Source organism: Chiloscyllium punctatum, chromosome 15 (genome assembly GCF_047496795.1).
Source record: "Chiloscyllium punctatum isolate Juve2018m chromosome 15, sChiPun1.3, whole genome shotgun sequence".
NCBI classification, from domain to species: Eukaryota; Metazoa; Chordata; class Chondrichthyes; order Orectolobiformes; family Hemiscylliidae; genus Chiloscyllium; species Chiloscyllium punctatum.
Genome location: NC_092753.1, coordinates 35,793,153 through 35,812,675, shown reverse-complemented (window position 1 = coordinate 35,812,675; position 19,523 = coordinate 35,793,153). Strand labels below are relative to the sequence as shown.

General features: G+C 39.6%; 1 protein-coding gene across 1 annotated transcript in view; it reads right to left on the bottom strand.

The window, feature by feature from the left end:
- The window catches only part of LOC140486199 (cilia and flagella-associated protein 47-like), a 482,883-nt gene that overhangs the window by 388,511 nt on the left and 74,849 nt on the right, over positions 1-19,523 (bottom strand). Inside the window, exons 16-22 of the mRNA XM_072584990.1 lie at positions 16,546-16,790; positions 13,593-13,723; positions 10,270-10,392; positions 7,377-7,508; positions 7,186-7,263; positions 4,570-4,708; positions 507-607 (exon numbers count right to left, since the gene is read on the bottom strand). Coding sequence (XP_072441091.1) covers positions 507-607; positions 4,570-4,708; positions 7,186-7,263; positions 7,377-7,508; positions 10,270-10,392; positions 13,593-13,723; positions 16,546-16,790 — 949 coding nt within the window. The remainder of the gene's footprint in view (positions 1-506; positions 608-4,569; positions 4,709-7,185; positions 7,264-7,376; positions 7,509-10,269; positions 10,393-13,592; positions 13,724-16,545; positions 16,791-19,523) is intronic.

Sequence of the window (19,523 nt, the reverse complement as noted above, 5' to 3'; positions counted from 1 at the left end):
GTCAACCACATTGCTTTGGGTCTGAAGTCACGTGTAGGCCAGACCAGGTAAAAATGGTAGATTTCCCTAATGGACATTGGTGAACTGGATAGATTTTTATGACAATTGACAGTGGTTACCCTTAAGCCAGTTTTGTTTTTAAAGTCAGTTTTTTTTTATTGAATTCAAATTTCACCATCTACTATGGTAGGATTTGAATTCATGCTCCCAGAACATTAATCTTGGGTTTGGGATTAGTTACCCAATGACATTACAACTATAACACAACACAATGAGCAACTTCTGACTGACATTTCTATGGCATGCCAACCAAACAGTGTCCTCCTGCTCCACATAAACAATTTAGGACCTTGCAACTCCATAACCACCTCCCCACCCACCCCCCCCCCCCCCCCACACCCCCACCCAACTGATCTCATGCATCTCAGTAATTAAAGTAAACCTGAGCAAGATGTAAACTTAAACATTAAGCTTAAAAATAGATTTAGTATTGTTTCAATACTTACATCTGTAGGACTGAACACTAATTCGCACTTGATACGTTCTCTCCCTCTTAGAGAAACAATATACAACTGATAATTCAGCAGATCTTGTGTTGCATCTGCAGGTAAAGATTAAAATTACAATTTAGACACTATAACTACAATTAGCGCTAATAGAGGCCTTGATATTTGCAGTGAGGCATGGAAGTAGCATGTTAGTGTGGTAATAGAGGGGAATCCAGAAATTCTAGGAATAAGGAAGTCACAAGAAGTCAGGAATTAGGAGGAGGAGAAAGTCACTTGGACACTGCTCTGTCAGTCCATCAAATCATGGGTTATATGATTATAGCCTCAACATCACTTACCTGACTGCCCTGATTAATGCTGGACTTCCTTGTTGCTCAAAAATCTATTCAACCCATTCTTGAATATATTCAATGAATATCCATAACTACTTCCTGGGGAGGAGAGTTCCATACATCTCAAAGAAAAAAATAATCCTTGCCTGTTTTAAATGAGGGACCCCCTAATTTTTAAATAGTGCACCCAGTTCTTGATTGCCCCAAAGTGGAAAACATCCACCCATAATGCACCCTGTCAACTTTCTTCAGAACTTTATGTGTTTCAATAATAACACCTCTCATTCATCTCAACCTTTATGGGTACACACCCAAGGTATTCAACCTTCCTCGTGAGATAATCCTAGGAATTGATCAAGTGATCATTTTCTGAAATATTTCAATTACCATTACATCCTCTCTTAAGAAGGGAGACCAAATTTGTATGCAGTATTCCAGAGAGGTCTAACTATAGGTCTACACTATTACAGCAAAATTTCCCTACTTTTATATTCAATTCCCTTTGCAATAAGTATCAACATTCCATTTACCTTCCGGACCACATATAAAAATGTGTTTTTGTGGTACATGGGCATCACTGACAAAGCCAGCATTTATTGCTCATTGGGAAGGTAGTGGTGAACTGTCTCTTGAATCATTATCCTTGGCTGTAAGCACACCCACAATGCTGTTAGAAAGGCAGATTCATGACTTTGACCCAGCAATGGTGAAAGAATGGCAATACAGTTCCAAGTTTGAATGGGTTGTGCCTTAGAGGGGAATTTGCAGGAAATGGTGTTTCCATGCATTGGGCTGCCTTAAAGCTCTGGATGGCAGAGGTTGAAAGTTTGGAAGGGCACTTTCATTTGGTCTTTCAGATATTTAGTCACTACATCCAAGTCATTAAAATGTATTGCAAATAGTTGATCCCAGCACTGATCCCTTTGACTTTCCACCAGTAAAGGTTTGCCAACCTAAAAATAACCGACTTACCCCCACTGTTCACTTCCTGTCAACTAATTGATCCTCTATCCATGCTAATATTTTACCCGCCCCCCCCTTCCCACCTCCCATGAGCTCCTAATTGGTCTAGTAAGTTTTGAATGGCAGCTTGTTGAATGCCTGCTGGGAATCTAAGTACAGCACATCGCTGGGTTTCTCTTCATCCACATTGCTTGTTATTTGCCTGATACCATTTCACTTTCACAAAATTACACTGACTCTAAAACAGAAATTGCTGGAGAAACTCAGCAGGTCTTGCAGCTGAAGATCTGAACTGAAGGAAGATCACTGGACTCAAAACATTAACTCTGCTTTTTCTCCACTGATGCTGCCAGACCTGGTGAGTTTCTCCAGTAATTTCTGTTCTGTTTCAGTTTCCAGCATACACTGTTCTTTGTTTTTTTTTCTGAACTGATTTTGCCTGATTATAGAATCTTAGACCTCTTCAGGAATGAATTCTCACAGTTTTTTCATTGATTGATGTCTAATTGGTAAATAGATTGTTTCTTTTTGTCTCCTTCCTTTCTTGATTAGAAGTATTACATTAGCAATTTTTTAGTCCACTGGTAGTTGCATTCTTGAGTTCTTTAACACAGAATCATTATTCTCATACAGGATTAATAAATAGCATAAGGTTAATTTACTTAAACAATTCAAACATGCTGACTTAAAATACAAACTACTTTATAATTGCAAATTACATCCTAGTCTGGGTGTTCTTGTACACCAGTCAATGAAGGTAAGCATGCAGGTACAGCAGGTAGTGAAGAAGGTTAATAGCATGCTGGCCTTCATAACAAGAGGGATTGAGTATAGAAGCAAAGAGGTTCTTCTGCAGCTGTACAGGGCCCTGGTGAGACCACACCTGGAGTACTGTGTGCAGTTCTGGTCTCCAAATTTGAGGAAAGACATTCTGTCTATTGAGGGAGTACAGCGTAGGTTCACGAGGTCAATTCCTGGAATGGCGGGACTACCTTACGCTGAAAGACTGGATCTCCAAATTTGAGGAAAGACATTCTGTCTATTGAGGGAGTACAGCGTAGGTTCACGAGGTCAATTCCTGGAATGGCGGGACTACCTTACGCTGAAAGACTGGAGCGACTGGGCTTATATACCCTTGAGTTTAGAAGACTGAGAGGGGATCTGATTGAGATATATAAGATTATTAAAGGATTGACACTCTGGAGGCAGGAAACATGTTTCCACTGATGGGTGAGTGCCGAACCAGAGGAAACAGCTTAAAAATACGGGGTAGACCATTTAGGACAGAGATGAGGAGAAACTTCTTCACCCAGAGAGTGGTGGCTGTGTGGAATGCTCTGCCCCAGAGGTCAGTGGAGGCCCAGTCTCTAGATTCATTTAAGAAAGAGTTGGATAGAGCTCTCAAGGACAATGGAATCAAGGGTTATGGAGATAAGGCAGGAACAGGATACTGATTAAGGATGATCAGCCATGATCATATTGAATGGTGGTGCAGGCTCGAAGGGCAGAATGGCCTACTCCTGCACCTATTGTCTATTGTCTATTGTCTAGTCTAATTTATAGGCAGCACAGTGGCTCAGTGGTTAGCACTGCTGCCTCACAGCGCCAGGGACCCAGGTTCAATTCCCGCCTTGGGCAACCGTCTCTGTGGAGTTTGCACATTCTCCCCGTGTCTGCGAGGGTTTCCTCCGGGTTTTCCGGTTTCCTCCCACAATCCAAAGATGTGCAGGCCAGGTGAATTGGCTATGCTAAATTGCCCATTGTGTTCGGTGCAGTAGTAAACATAGGGGTGGGGAATGGATCTGGCTGGGTTACTCTTTGGAGGGTCAATGTGGACTTGTTGGACCAGATGGCCCCTTTCCACACTAAAAGGAATCTAATCTATTGCTGCTTGGAGTCCTTAGAACTGCAGGTCATGTGGTGTCACCCTGGTACTTGGCTCTTAAAGCAACAAAACATGATCCCCTTTTCCCCAAGATAAAAATATATGCATGGAGAATGAAAAGTACATATATATTGATAATTGCTGAACTATTTACAATAAAGCAAGAATTGAAAAAAAATGAATTTAAGAGTCTAAGGATCTATGAAATGTGTAGATAGTTTGACAATCACTCCAGGTTTGTGTTGGTACAACTTCTGAAGACCTAGACCTGTAGATGATAACCAGTTAACAATGAGTGACAATTAATTACACAGCTCTGTTTAAATTTTAAGCAAGGCAGGAGACATATGTTCAAGACAGGATAGTCCGTGACTTAGTGGGAAAATTGGAATTGAGATCAGCCAGAAAGGAATCCAGCAGCAGCTTTTCACCAAATTGTACCGACTGAAAGTTGCTAGCGATTCTGAGGCCAGCAGTTCATTTGCTGAACAACCTGGCCTGGGAAGTTGTGGATGCTTTCGGAACAACCTGCAACCAGAGGCCCAGGATCATGGAGGCCTGTACTGGCAGCAGGGTTTTTGTAAAGTGGATTTCACGGGGTAGGGGTTTCTATGAAACATTGTAGCTCAAGACAAAAAAATCTTTTTCATGCTTCTCCAAAATCCAAAAAGAAGCTCTCCATGACTATTTCTGAGTTTCGGCAGGCTGTGATGTAGATTGGTAGAAGCCTCAGAAGAATGGTGTCAATTGTTGAGAATGGTCATTACCCTGAAAAGAATCTTGCACTGAAAACATTAGGAAATCCTCAGAAATTCTAGGCTGTCTTTTAATAGTTTAATGGATAACTCTACAATCCAAATTTTGTTGTTTATACCTGCAGACGCTTCAAAATTCAGTGAGAAATCTCTGTACTTCGCAAAGTCAAATTCAAGTTTGATTGGTGATTCAGTTGAATTAATTAAAGTGAATGGAATCGTGGAAGAAGAACCACAGTATATACCATGGAACACGAAAGATTTCTGCAGATAAAGAAGAGTGACATTACAATGTTAGTTAAATTAGATAAATCAGAAAAATATTGAAATGTTCCACAGTACATCCTAACTGCACTATTCTTCAACTTTGTGGAATATAGTAGCATTTTTATATTAAGCTAATAACTCGAAAGCAACATCAGAATTCATAGAAGAAAGTCAAATCAAATCTTTGTGCAGAATCGATTAATGCTTTTCAGTCAGTGTTTTTTAAATGGCAATATAATTTCCTCATGTTTCAATTGTTAACTGTCTTCATAAAAGCTTACAATGTCCAACATGCTACTACCTTGGAGCTTGTTGGCAAAGTCATCTGCATAACATGGCCTGATGAGATTATCTCCTTTCTTTTTAGAAGGCCAATTGAAACATTTACTAACTCAGAAGATTAAGGCTACATTTAGTCCAAAAGCTAATCCAAACATAATTTAATCAATCATTCATGTCATGATAAAATTCACATTATCTGGCAGTTATAGAGTCATAGAGATGTACAGCACAGAAACAGACCCTTCGCCCAGATATCCTAAATTAATTCAGATCCATTTGTCAGCATTTGGCCATATCTGTCTAAACTCTTCCTATTCATGTACCCATCCAAATGCCTTTTAAATGTTGTAAATGTACCAGCCTCCACCACTTCCTTTGGCAGCTCATTCCATGCACGCACTATCTACTGCATGAAAACGTTGCCCCTTAGGTCACTTTTAAATCGTTTCCTTCTCATCCTAAATCTATGACCTCTAGTTTTGGACTCGCCTACCCTGGGGAAAAGACCCAATTTACCCTATCCATGCCCTACATGATTCTATAATTCTCTATAAGGTCACCCTTCAATTCACGAATCTGGAGTGGTATACAGTCTTTTGCATTTATTCAAATATTCATTCCTAATATCACATTATCAATTCAGCTCCAATTATGCTAAATAATTTCCACACGAATACGAGGTTTGAATAAGTTTCTTTGAAATAATTATAAAGAAAACTAAGTAGGACAGAACTTAAACATTACTAAAAGGAGACACAAAGTCAAAGCATTTTATCTTGCACTCATCAGGATTGGAATGTAAGAAATCAGGGTTGAAAACTGAACACATGTTATACAGGTTAAGAAAAAGATAATGATTAGTTGGCTATCATTGGCTTGTAGATACAGTATAAAGTTGACACAATGAGCAGGTGACTAGGGCCTTACTCATGAGATTATCAATAAGATTGATCCTGTAGCACATGGAACTATAGGAATACTGACATGAATATTGAATTCACAGGGAGAGAATGAGGTCAGGCATTGTCAATGGTGAGGTTGCAGAGTCCAACAACATTTAATACAATTGGGAAAAAAGTTCAAATCTGCCTTTGGGGTCAGCATTCTTAAAGCTATTGTGCCCCAACCTTCATGGAAAATAAATTGCCTGACAGTGACCCTTGAAACAAGAGGGGTCTGCCAAGTCTAGATATTTTCAGACTCAAGCTACTAATGTCAGTCATGAAACTTCAGCCCATAGATTCTCAAGGGCTCTTAGTCTTTAAAAGTGCCCAGGTTACCTCAGACTGGAAGGGTGAAATAACTCTACAGGTACTTCTGTCCTTTCACCAAATCACTCTTTATTTACATGTGAAAAGTCCTTGACACTGATTCAGTTCCCTCAGAGCCAGTTCTCAGTGAACATAATGTCTGACACTCCAGTTCTTATCTGTCAATTAGGGCTCCCTGATAGGACCAGATTCACAGCCCTAATCAAAGAACTCATATTTTATGAAGTCCACCTGGCTGACCTTGGTACAATCACAACAGAAGATGGTGGCAACATGAGTGGTGTTTAACAGAAGCCATTATGACTATTACACAAATAAGTAATATGCCATATAGGTTCATAACATAGAGGAGCAGACTTAGGCCTTTCGGTCCTTCGAGTCTGATCCGCCATTCGATCATGGCCGATATGTTCCTCACTCCCATTTTCCTGCTTTGTCCCCATAACCTTTCAACCCATTACCAATTAAAAATCTGTCTCACTCCTCCTTAAATTTACTCACTGTCCCATCCACTGCACTTTGGGGTAGCAAATTCCACAGATTCACTACCTTTCAGGAGAAGTAGTTGCTCCTCAACTCTGTTTTAAATTTGCTGCCTTTATCCTAAGACGATGACCTCTTATCCTATGAATTTAAATGTCAGTGTGATACCTGGTATATTGGCCCTAAGTCCCAAAGACTGGTAGATTGGATCAAACAGCATGTCCTTTCAGTTGTTCTTTTCATCAGTGCAAATCTTAGTGGACATGATGAAGATACCTGTTTGAACCAGGCTTTGAGTGGTATGATTGGAGATTCCCAAATGGAGTGTTGGTGGCCTCCCAAAGAAACGCTTAGCAAAATGTTATTTTTAAGTTTTCAAGGAGTATGAGCATGAAATAATTCAGAGTTACAGTAAAGAAATACAGATAAAATACTGACCACATCAATTTCAGCCATTGGTCTTATCACTGATCCACCAACCCGTAGCTTCAATAGTTTTGAATTACGAATGTCTAGCTGAGAAAACATCATAAATATTTAATCAGGAAATGTGGAATCTCGGTGTCTTTCAAAACAAACAGATGTTTATTCTTCAGTAATTTTGTTCAAAATATTTGTTTTTGATTTACCTTTAATCTGGTATCAAATTTGAACACTGTTGTTGGATGGAAGAAAATTTTGAAAAGCACATGACCCCCAACTGGTACTATTCCATAAGCAGGAGTTACAGTCATTCCCGGAACAGGATGCACATTTCTTACCTTATAAGCAGAAAAAGGGACAATATAAGTTTGGAGCAAGTTACATTACTGAATCAATATGGAACATGATTTGACTCTTTTGCTAACAAGCTGAAAAAAAACTCAGTAAGGTATCACAAAAGTTAACAAGCTGGTTACTGGGATGAGGATTCTGTCCTGTGAGGAGAGATTGCATCAGTAAGGTCCAAATTCCCTTGCACTTGGAAGACTGAGAAGTGATTTCATTGAAACATCTAAATTGCTTATGACCTTGACAAGTTGGATGCCTGGAAGGCATTTCACTTCGCTGTGGATTTTAAAACTGAGGTGCAGCCTTGAAGTGAGGATCACAAGAGGTGAAATTTCTTCATTCAGAGTGTTGTGCAACTTTGACATTGCCTGGCAAATGGTCTGTTGCCCTTTATTGAGGAGGATTATAGTACAAGAATAAAGTCTTGTTACAACTGAAAAGAGCTTTGATGAGACCAAATCTGGAATTCGCAGAGTGCACAGCTTTAGCCTGCGTATCAAAAGACATAATCCTTCCACTGGAGTACAGTAAATGATCACTAAGTTGATCCTTGGAATGAGGCATTTGTTTGATGATGAGATGTCAAGTGTATCGGGCCGATATTCTTTTATGTTTAGAAGAATGAATCTCTTTGAGACATTCAAGATTCTGAAGCGGCTTTTTTGGATTAATGCTAAGAGATTATTTTTGCTGATCAGGAATCTAGTATATCCTCATGATAAGGAACAATTTTTTATGAGTTAGATGATGAGAAGTTGCTTTCTTCTCAAAGATCAATGAATTGTTGGAACTCTCAACAGCAGAAGGTTGTGAATTCCAGTGATTGCTATTGACCAGATGGCGAACTGGAACAGCATTATAAATATTATGTTGACAAGAGCAGATTGGGGCAGGGAATTTTGGAACTTGTGTCCTGATTTTACAAAGCCTGTCCATCATCTATAAGTGTTATGAAGTTGAAAGCATGTACTGTAGCTTTAAGAGAGAGTGAATGCTGTTTTGCACTGAGAGCTTACAAGCACCAGTCATATGGCTAACTAGCAGTCCCAGATTGTACTGGAAAATTGAAAATATGTAACATCTGGCTGTGAAATAGATACTTGAGTTGGTTGCTGTTTCAGCAACAATTCAAATTTAACCAACCAGCTTAAATTATGCCCAGGATACTAAAACCCAATCAAATACTCTCTATCAAAGGTATCTTTTCATATGAAACATCTTCACAGTAAAAAGAAAGAAAATGACCCAGAGAGATCTTCATCTGAAAGAAAGATACCGATGGTGACAGCTGCTATATGGTTTTGAAATTAAGTTGATGTAATTTTAATAAGTGTTTTATGGAACAGCATATTGTTATAGAGTTGGAGGCAGCAGTTACGAGAAAGGGTGGGGGCTTAGAGTTGTGAATAGTTGTTGTTTAATGTTCACTTTCAGAGTTAAAGAATAAATTGATATTATCTTCAATATATAGTGGCATTTGGGAGTTTTCCATCACTCATATATTTTAACAAATTATGAGGTGAGGTGAGCTTTTCTGGGATTAGTTTAATTAACAGAGGGGTTCACCACTGTGTCGTAACACAAGGCACGAGTCAGAGTGTGAAGGAATACTCCCCACCTATCTGGGTCTAACAACAGTTCTAACAACACACAAGGTATTTGACACTATCCAGGACAAAACAATCCACTTAATTGACATTCATATCCACAAATGTTCTCTTCCTCCACCACTAACACAGAGGGGCAGCAATGTACCATCAGAAGATGCACTGCAAAAATTCACCAAGGCTCCTGAGTCAACACCATCCAAAACCCCAACCATTAACAGCTAGAAGGACAAGTATAGCAAATACACAGGAACATCATTGCCTGCAACTTCCTCTCCAAGCTCCTCACCATCCTGACTTGGAAATATATTCCCATTCCTTCAGTATTATTAGGTCAAAATCCTGGAACTCCTTCCCGAACACCATTGTGGGTTCATCTACTCAAAATGGACAAAAGCAGTTCAAGAAGGCAGCTTGCCAACACTTTCTCAAGGGCAACTCGGAATGGGCAATAAATGCTGGCTCAGCCAGCAACACCTATCATCAAAAATGTACCTTGTCACTAAACAGTTATCTTCTCATCTCTCGTGATTCCTATTCTGTCTCATTTTTTTTTGACTTCCCACAACACATTCCATTTCCTACCACTTCTTAACCCCAATTCCTCCAGCAACTTAAAAATAATCTATCATCAAATATATTTAAGGCTTGGATAGGCAGATGTTTGGTTTTTGGAATCATGGGTTATGGGGAAAGGCTTGAAAGTGGAATTAAAGTCTAAGATCAATCATGACCTTGGTAATGGTGAAGCGTGTTTATTAAACTGTCTGGTCAACTCCCATTCCTATTTCTTGCTCCCTTAACCCTCCTCCTCTGTTCTTTGTTCCTTTATTTACTTTGTGAAGGATATTGGGTCACTTCACTTTTTAAAGGTACTCTATAAGTATACATGTTGCCAAATGTATCAAGTTCCAGTTTGTCCTGTATTTGCATTATCTTTCCCATTGAACCCCAACTTCATTGATGTACATGGATAAAAATAATGAAAAAAGATTGTGTGGTCAAACATAAACTTTTTCACATTCTAAACTAAAACACTTAACATTTGTTTTCAGCCTTCATACAAATCCAATTGTATTTTTATCAAACAAATAATTGGAAAGAAATTAAAACAACCTAACTAAAAAATCAGTAGCTGACAGACCTTAAAGTAAGCATGATGTTGTCCATAATTTTTGAGAATTGCTGTTTTCATGGTGGTTAAATTCCAAGAAGCAGACTTAAAAAGCAGACGACTCTCAGCAAAGCGAATATTCACATGGCCAAGCTTCAAATCAAAAGAAAATTGCCACTTTGGTTAGATATTACAAGACCCAAATTATTGTATTTTTAAACAAGTTAACTCAGATTTATTGTAGAATTGAATATTTAACATCGGATCTCCTGTGTCATCATGCACAGTTAAGTCAGAAAATATATTATGATGCAACTGTCCCTATGAGCTTTGCATTGCTGTTCCTCTCTGTCCACTTTTACTGCTATCACACCCTAATGCATCTTGGTTCTCTCTGTTTCTTGTTCTACAATCTTGGTGTTTTCCTTTTCTGCTTTCAGTTTTTAGATGGGGCGATCAGTGGCATGGTATCAAGTTGCATGGAAAGCAGCTGACGAAAGCTAAATTTTCTGGTAGGAGCTGGTGCAAAAATGTACCTTGTCACTAAACAGTTATCTTCTCATCTCTCGTGATTCCTATTCTGTCTCTTTTTTTTTACTTCCCACAACACATTCCATTTCCTACCACTTCTTAACCCCAATTCCTCCAGCAACTCAAGGCAGACCTATTTAAACAAATGTCAGCAGCTAAATGTTATGAAGGTGCTTCCACTACTGTTTTTAACAAAGACTCATGTCCAAAGGGTTGTGAAAATTGCTTCACTTGATGAAAGATTAGTCAAGAGACTCACTGAAACTTTATCTTTAAAAATACACTTTTTGAGCTATAGGTGTTTATGAAGTTGTAAGGCAACTGACATACTGAACGCAGAAGGGATAGACTGCTTGATCTCCATGGGAGAAAGGTATTTTTTAAAAAACTTAGATATTCAATAGACAGTTAGTCATTTCAACAGTGTAAAATGGAGTTGCATTTTAGTACCATCCGGAAATCTTGACACAGCTGATTCTAACAAGGGAATTAACCAGGAAATTGAAAATTCCAATGTGCAATTCCTCTGCATCTGGGACCCATTAAAGTAAGAGAATTTGGAGGATTCCAATATATTTGAGCTTAATGGTGAACCAAAAAAGAGGATTAAAAATCTGCTCTAACTTCTGGGTAAATATAAAGCTCATGTGATCTAGCACTTACCAACTTACCTAGAGCTCTACCCACCTCATCCACCTGCACCCAAACCACCTCCCAATACACCTACCCTAAATCAACTGTCATCCAATCCAATATTTGTCTGACATACAAACCTTTTCACAGTAGCTGTGAAACAGGTTGCCTGTACTGCTGAACATGTAAACTTCAGAATACAGCACACTTGCTACTACAAAAGAGGATGTGATCTCAGTGATAATTCTTTACTCTGCTGGTTCTGATGTTTCCTGGACAGGTCTCTGCAATTTCTTAACAGAAGAACTCTGTCCATGAATCCCTGAATGCAGAATTGAATCACAGCATATAAAGACAGTATGTTTTTATTATTCAGTATTATTGATAGTGGAATGAAATGGGGGAAAACTGTTTTAAAAACCAAAGATTAATGAGAGATTGATGTATTTTTCAAAAAATACCGTTACATTCTTAAAAGTGTTGTTTACACAACCGCTTTGTTCCAGAAGGGAGGGAGCAGTTATTTGCAAATGCGCGAGGCATGAGGTACAAATAGAGATTCAGCCAACAATGGGAAGTTATTTAGTTCGTGCTCCAGTGACCATGGACCAGGTTTTCAATGACAAAGGCCATCTGCCTCCTAATAAATATATGACTGGCTCCCAGGTAGCTAAACAGATTGTGGATGTAAATGTTTGAGTTAGAAATCTCGGACCACTGAAAAAAGAGCTGTCCTTCCTTTGCAATAAAAACAAAATCAAGCTTAACGAAAGCCAGTTTACTTTCCTCACGAGAATGGTCCCAGAAATGAAAAACTTAACATATGGGGAATGTTTGAGTAATCTACGTCTATATTTGATGGAGGTTAGAAGGATGAGGGAGTATCTAATTGAAACGCACAGAATACTGAATGGCCTGGACAGAGTAGATGTTGGGAAGATGTTTCAATTGGTAGGAGAGACCCGAGGGCATAGCCTTAGAGTAAAGGAAAGACCTTTTAGAATGGAGATAAGGAGAAACCTCTTCAGCCAGAGAGTGGTGAATTTATGGGATTTAAACTAGTAGATGTGATAAGACCAGAGGGCATAAATTTAAGGTGAGGAGCAAGTGGTTTAGAGGAGATTTGATAAAAGCTATTTTCACCCAGATGATGGTAGAAATATGAAACTTGCTGCCTGAAAGGGTGGTGGAGGCAGGTGCTCCAGCAACTTTTAAGAAACATCTGGAAGAATACTTTAAACACCAGGGCATAGCGGGCTATAGACCAAATACTGGTAAATAGGATTAGTGTAGTTCAGTATTGGTTGGTCAGCACAGCAATGGTGGGCTGAAGGCCCTGTCTAGCTAACAACATCCAACCTACCAACCCATCCCAATGTCAATTGGATTCCTCAACCATACTAGGCATTTGGAAGGGACGTGACCAATGGCTGCCACTGCTCCTAGTGGTACTGTCTACAATGGAGTACTGCCAATCTCTGATTGACCAATAGCTCTCTGGGGGTGTTCAGGTTATATTCCTGCCTACAGGCAATACAGGTCAGACCTTGTCACTTGGAATAAATTCCAACCAAGTCTCTGAAAGCACAGCAATCATTCAGCACTGCAGTGAATTGCTGGTCTAAATTTGTGCTCAACCATCTGGAATGAGGCTTGATGCCACCAACCTTGAGAGTAAAGGAATGGTGCCAGTGAGCTCAGGGCAATGAGATGATCTAGCAAAATAAGTTAATATATTGTAGATATTTCCTAATGAAATCTGAACTGAGTTATTCTTTTCTGACTGAGGATTACAGAAATGAAAAAAACTAAGAACAAAGCAAATGAAACATTTGAATTCATAAAAGATAGTGCTTTAAAACAGAAAATATAGTTAAATTGGAACAGCTTATATCCTTCATTGCCACATGACTACTGAAGGCAACTGCATGCATTCCAATGAATCAGGAGAATTAAATGCCTGGAGTACAAATTATAAGTAAAACTTAACATGAATATAGTATTTCCAAATTGAATAAGAAACCCTTCTAACAATTCCTACAGGCTGTTGAAGACAATGGATACAAAAGGTACAGCATCCTCTATTAGAAGACAGATGAAGCTAATACATATTCATTAACAAAATAAGCAAATATAAAGTATATATTCAAACTCATTTTAGAGCAGACCATTTCAAAATAAAATTGTACCTTAGCAATACATTTCAATCTCAGTTTGTTCCCATGATGTACAATAAGGTCGAACTCTCCTTCTTTAGGGGAGAAGAATGAGGCATGCCAGGCCACTTCACATTCCACATCATTGAAAGCATCCACGATGCCTGCATAAAGTATAGTTCACATGTAATGTTATAATGAACAACACAATTCGAAGAAAAAAAAGATATTGAGGTGAGATAATAGGTATTTTCTTCCTCAGCTTCTCATAGCTAACTTTTCCCTTCATAGAATAGTCATGGCTATTTGGCCCATCGCATATGCATCATTCTTTGACGGAGCTATCTAATTAGCACCCAGCTCTGCTCCCAGATCACCTTCAATTTCTTTTTCCCCTCAAACGGTTATTCAATTTTCTTTTGAAAGTCACTGTTGAATTTGCTTTCACTATCCTTTCAGATCATGCTTTGTAGGTCACAATAACTTGTCGCATAAAGAAATAGGTTGTTAGATAAATAAACAATGTTCAAGCTATGAGGAAAGGTTATACAGGTTGGGGTTGTTTTACTTGGAGCAGCGAACATAGAACATAGAACATAGAACAATACAGCATAGTACAGGCCCTTTGGCCCTCGATGTTGCGCCGATCCAAGCCCACCTAACCGACACTAGCCCACTATCCTCCATATGCCTATCCAATGCCCGTTTAAATGCCCATAAAGAGGGAGAGTCCACCACTGCTATTGGCAGGGCATTCCATGAACTCACGACTCACTGAGTAAAGAATCTACCCCTAACATTTGTCCTATACCTACCACCCCTTAATTTAAAGCTATGCCCCCTCGCAATAGCTGACTCCATACGTGGAAAAAGGTTCTCCTGGTCAACCCTATCTAAACCCCTAATCATCTTGTACACCTCTATCAAGTCACCCCTAAACCTTCTTTTAAGATTGAGCATTGACAAGATAGACGGGTAAAAGATTACAAGGGGCACAGATCGGAAGATAAGAAGGCACTTTTTTTTAAGCATTCACAGAAGGGTCAATAACTAGTAGACATAGATTTAAGATAAGACGTAGAAGAGTAACAGGAAAGTTGAGGAGGTCTTTTGTTCAGGAACTCACTGTCCGAGAGGCTTACTGGGTCAAAACCTCTTGCAACATTTAAGCAGTATTTATATAGCTGCTTGCATTGTGATAGCCTCCTAGGGCATAGACCTGAAGCTGGAACATGGGATTAGTGTAGCCATATCTTTGTTGATTGGTGTGGACAAGATGGGTGAATGCCTTCCTTCTGTGCGATAAGTGTCTTTGAGTGTACAAATCAGTTTTAGTCTGATTACTGGAAATGGTTCTTGCTTATTTACTCGATCAAATGCATGCCTCTATCAAAACTCCTTTTAATCTTGTTTGCTCTAAGAAGGACACCCTAACTTCTCCAGTCATATATGTCTGGTAAAACACTCCTCACCACACTTTCTAATGTCTTAGCATTCTTCCAAATACACAGTTGTCTGAGGCCAAACCAATGTATAATGGGGGTTTAGTATGGATTTCTGGCATATTGTACTCTACGGTGAAATCTTCTGAATTTAGATATTGCTGGAACAGCAGGACTATTTACAGTCATTGGCAGACTTTGCCAGGGCTCCTCCACAGAACCACGACCTTAGCATCCACCTTCCAGATTCCCTGACCAATCAAAGTGAAATGATGAGCTAGATCTGTCAAAGGGTGAATTTCTAATACAGGATCACGACGTGGGTTAGAACGACTTACCAACATTTGCAGAGGCTGAGGCTGCAGAGCCATTCAAAATGGAGACCAGACCTAAGAAGGCTGCTCCTTGATTCTCTTTGTCTCTTACCTGGTGGTCCTATTGTAGGATCTGAGAGACTGCAGTGAGGCAAGCTCTAAGGATGGAAGGATTTCCACCCAGGCAGACATGGATGAATGCTCAAACAGTCTGCAAAAGGAGCATATTCGCTCCAACCTGGAGACAGCACACCTAAGGAATTTAGGAGTCCAGATGGGCATGACAATTGAGAGGCATAATATCAAGCCTGACACTGTGACCTTAACAACATTCTACTCCACGACACTGCTGAGGACAACAGTTTGCAGTTTCACTCATTTCTCTCTCTGCTGCCAATTCCTCGCTTCTCATCTAAACTATCACCACACAGCCTCATCCTTTTGCTGTCTTGCAAAGTTAGCCTCTCCAATGTTACCCTTCCCACTAAAACCATTAAGAATGCTCTCTCATTTCTGTTTTCTCTCCTTACAGAAGAGAACACACAACATGCTGAAAGCAGAGACTGAGACCAGGTCTTTCCAGACAGACCACAGTGTCCATTCCTTCTGCCATGTGAGAGGCATGTAAATCCACAAAACCATAAGGACATAGGAACAAAAGTAGGCCATTTGGTCCATTGTGTTTGATCTGTCATTCAATGATATCATGGCTAATTAGATAATCCTCAATTTTATTTTTCTGCCTTTTAAAGTCTATCCATCACAGCCTTGAATGTACATGACTCAGCCTTGATAGCCTTATGTGGGAAAGAATTCTACAGATTTACCATTCTCTGAGAAGAATTTCCTTTTCATCACTCTCTGTAACTCAGGAGAATTCAACTATATCTGCCAGTGCTATCGACAGTGTCTCTGATGGTGGTGCCTCTGATAGCGGGATCTTTGACAGTGGTATTTCTAAAGCTGGAGTCTCTGATGATAGTGTTTCTAATGGCAATGTCTTTGATGGTAATGCCTCTGATGGTGGTGTTTCTGATGGTGGTGCGTCTGATGATAATGTCTCTGGCAGAGGTGTTTCTGATGATGTTTCTAATGTTGATGTTTCTGATGGTGATATCTTTGATAGTTATTGTGTTACTAATGCTACTTTAAAGGTAGGAAAGAATGACTTGATTAATTTACTCTATTTTTGCTTCTTCCTTCAGCTAACTTAATTTTTACACCAAATACCTCCATCAGGTCGGATAAAGAATGCGATTCCAACTTCTGAGAGGATTGGACTCCAGCTGAATTGTGCAGGGTAGTTCCGCCTGTTGTAAAGCCGCACAGTTGTTCTGAAGCCCGTTTCTGCTAGAAACCCATAGTTTGGGGTCAGCACCACTTCATTGGTTGATAGCTCAAGAGCCACACAAACCACATTTGCCAGTATTAATATACGACCGACGTGATGATTATTTATCTTGTAGTCTATTGACCTGCATCATAAAAGAAAGCTTATATTTTTGTAATACCAGCTGAAGAAACAAGCATTATTGATCACCATACTTCCAATGCTAACAGATGGTTCTGTTTAAAATCCTAGAAATATATGAGCTCCTCTCAGTCCATTGTACACCTATAAAGTGTCCTGCCCAGCATTAACACTGCTTTTCTAATCTGAAGATAGTTGCATCCGTTTTTGCATTGCCCAATATGTGATAGAAATTAAGATACAGCAAATACTTATTGGAAAAAGGAGTTGCAAATGAATCAAATTTACCAATCGTAAAATCCACAATTTAAAACAACTTTAAATTGTGCCCATTTCAAAACAGCATTCGGATTCTCAAACTACACTTAGGAGTCCAAGATGTCACATCACCAAGACTAATAAGCATGCCAAATGCAAACTTTACAGATGGTAGCTATCGTTGCCGATTGAACATTACAAGGTAAAGAAAAGTTGCTTCAATTCATCCAACTTCACTTTCTATTTTCATACCTCAGCAACATTCTTCCAAGTTATTCTTGATAACCAAGTGATTGTAGCAAATTACAAGTTGCTGTCATATTCAATTCAGAAATTCCTTTTAGAAACACTGTCATCAACTCATTTAGTAAGCATACTATCAGTGTGGATCTGAGCCATACAAGTCATGATATTCCTGTATTCAGTCTCTCCTTTCACACATCAGTGAGTTAGTTGTGCTTTTAGCCAGGCAGCAATTGTAATGTCAGAATTAAAATCAGCATGAGTCGATGAGAGAGTTCATTCTCCTGATTTTTATCCAGTAATCTCAGCTGAAATTCTGAGATTGCACAGTTAGGTAAGGACATGAACAGGATTATCAATACAGCACAATTTTATCCGGGGTATTCCAGGTTTATTGTCAGATTTGTGACAGAATTAGATGAAAAGTCCAGTGAGGCCCATCTCAATATCAAGAAAACTTCTCACCATCTGTTATACTTTCGATAAGTGGTGTGGTGGGTTTCCTGCTGGGCAGTGGGAAGTCGCCTATTAAGGGAGATTAGCTTGTTAAATATCTTGTTAACTGCCCAACTTCTCATTAATATGCAATTTCCTATGTTATCAAACACACTAAACAGCTAAACGCAATTGATCCACTAACTCTGATCTACTTACAACGCACTTCTACACTTCTGTGCTGCACCAACAATTATTGTTATAATGCTGCTGCAAGGACACAGTGTGCTCATGGATATGGACTCAGTTCATGGACTGGTCCAGGCTGTATCTTCAGCCTCTTCACCTGCTATCACAACACTCACTCATTCAGAGCCTACCTGGATGCTCATAGTAATCCTGCCTTGCATTGCTTTGCCTTTGTGCACTTTGCCACTCAGTCAGAGATACTAGGCCCGTATTAATATTGAAAGAAGAACAGAAATTGCTGGAGAAACTCATTCAGTCTGACAGCATCTATGGAGAGAAAGCAAAATTAATGTTACAGGTCCACCCATGGGCTCTGAAGAAGGGTCACTGAATGAGAAACTTTAACTCTGCTTTCTCTCCACAGATGCTGTCAGACTGAATGAGTTTCTTGTAGAAACTTGTAGAAATCTATCTATTGCTTCTTTAAATATATTCAGTGACTTGGCCAGGTTCATTCTGCAGTACCAAATCCAATGTGGCCTCACCCCTTATTGGCCTATCTACATACTGTGTCAGGAAACCCTCCTGCACACATTGGACAAAAATTGACCCATCTAAAGTGCTTGAACTATAGAATTCCCAGTCAATATTTGGAAAATTAAAAACCCTCATAACAACTACCCTGTCACTCTCGCTCCTAAAAAGAATCATTTTTACTATTCTTTTCCACCGACCCCAGAAAGAGCCCCAATTATCTGTGGAACTATTCGGAGGCCAAACACTCCCAACAGGGTCTCCTCTCCTTTCCAGCTTCTAACCTCAGCCCATACTATCTCAGTAGAAGAGCCCCCAAACATCTTTTCTACAACCATAATACTGTCCTGGACTAACAATGCCACACGTCCCACTCTTTTACCATTTTCTCTGTTCTTACTGAAACATCTAAATCCCAGAACCTGCAACAACCATTCCTGTCCCTGCTCAATCCATGTGTCCGAAATGGCCACAAAATCAAAATCCCAGGTACCAACCCATATTGCAAGTTCACCCATCTTATTCCAGATGCTCCTGGCATTGAAGTAGACATAGTTCAAACCAACTTCTTACTTGCCAGTGCCCTCTTGCGACCTTGAAACCTTATTTCAGACCTCACTACTTTCAACCTCCTGTATAGTCAAGCTACAATCTGGGTTCCTATCCCTCTGCTGAATTAGCTTAAACCTACACAAAGAGCATTAGCAAATATCCCACCCAGAATATTGATAGCCCTCAGGTTCAGGTGAAGACCATCCTGTTTGCAGGGGCCCACCTACCCCAGAAAGTGCCCCAATTATCCAGGAATCCAAAACCTTCCGTCCTGTATCATCCCTGTAGCCAAGTGTTCAACTCTTCTCTCTACCTATTCATTGCCTCACTAGCATGTGGCATGGGCAACAAACCAGAGATAAGAATTTTGTCTGTCCTAGCTCTAAGTTTCCACCCTAGCTGCCTGAATTTCTGCTGTACTTCCCCATCTCTCTTCCTACCTATGTCGTTGGTGCGTATGTGGACAACAACTTGGGGCTGCTTCCCCTTCCCCTGAAGGATTCTGAAAACATGATCAGAGACATCA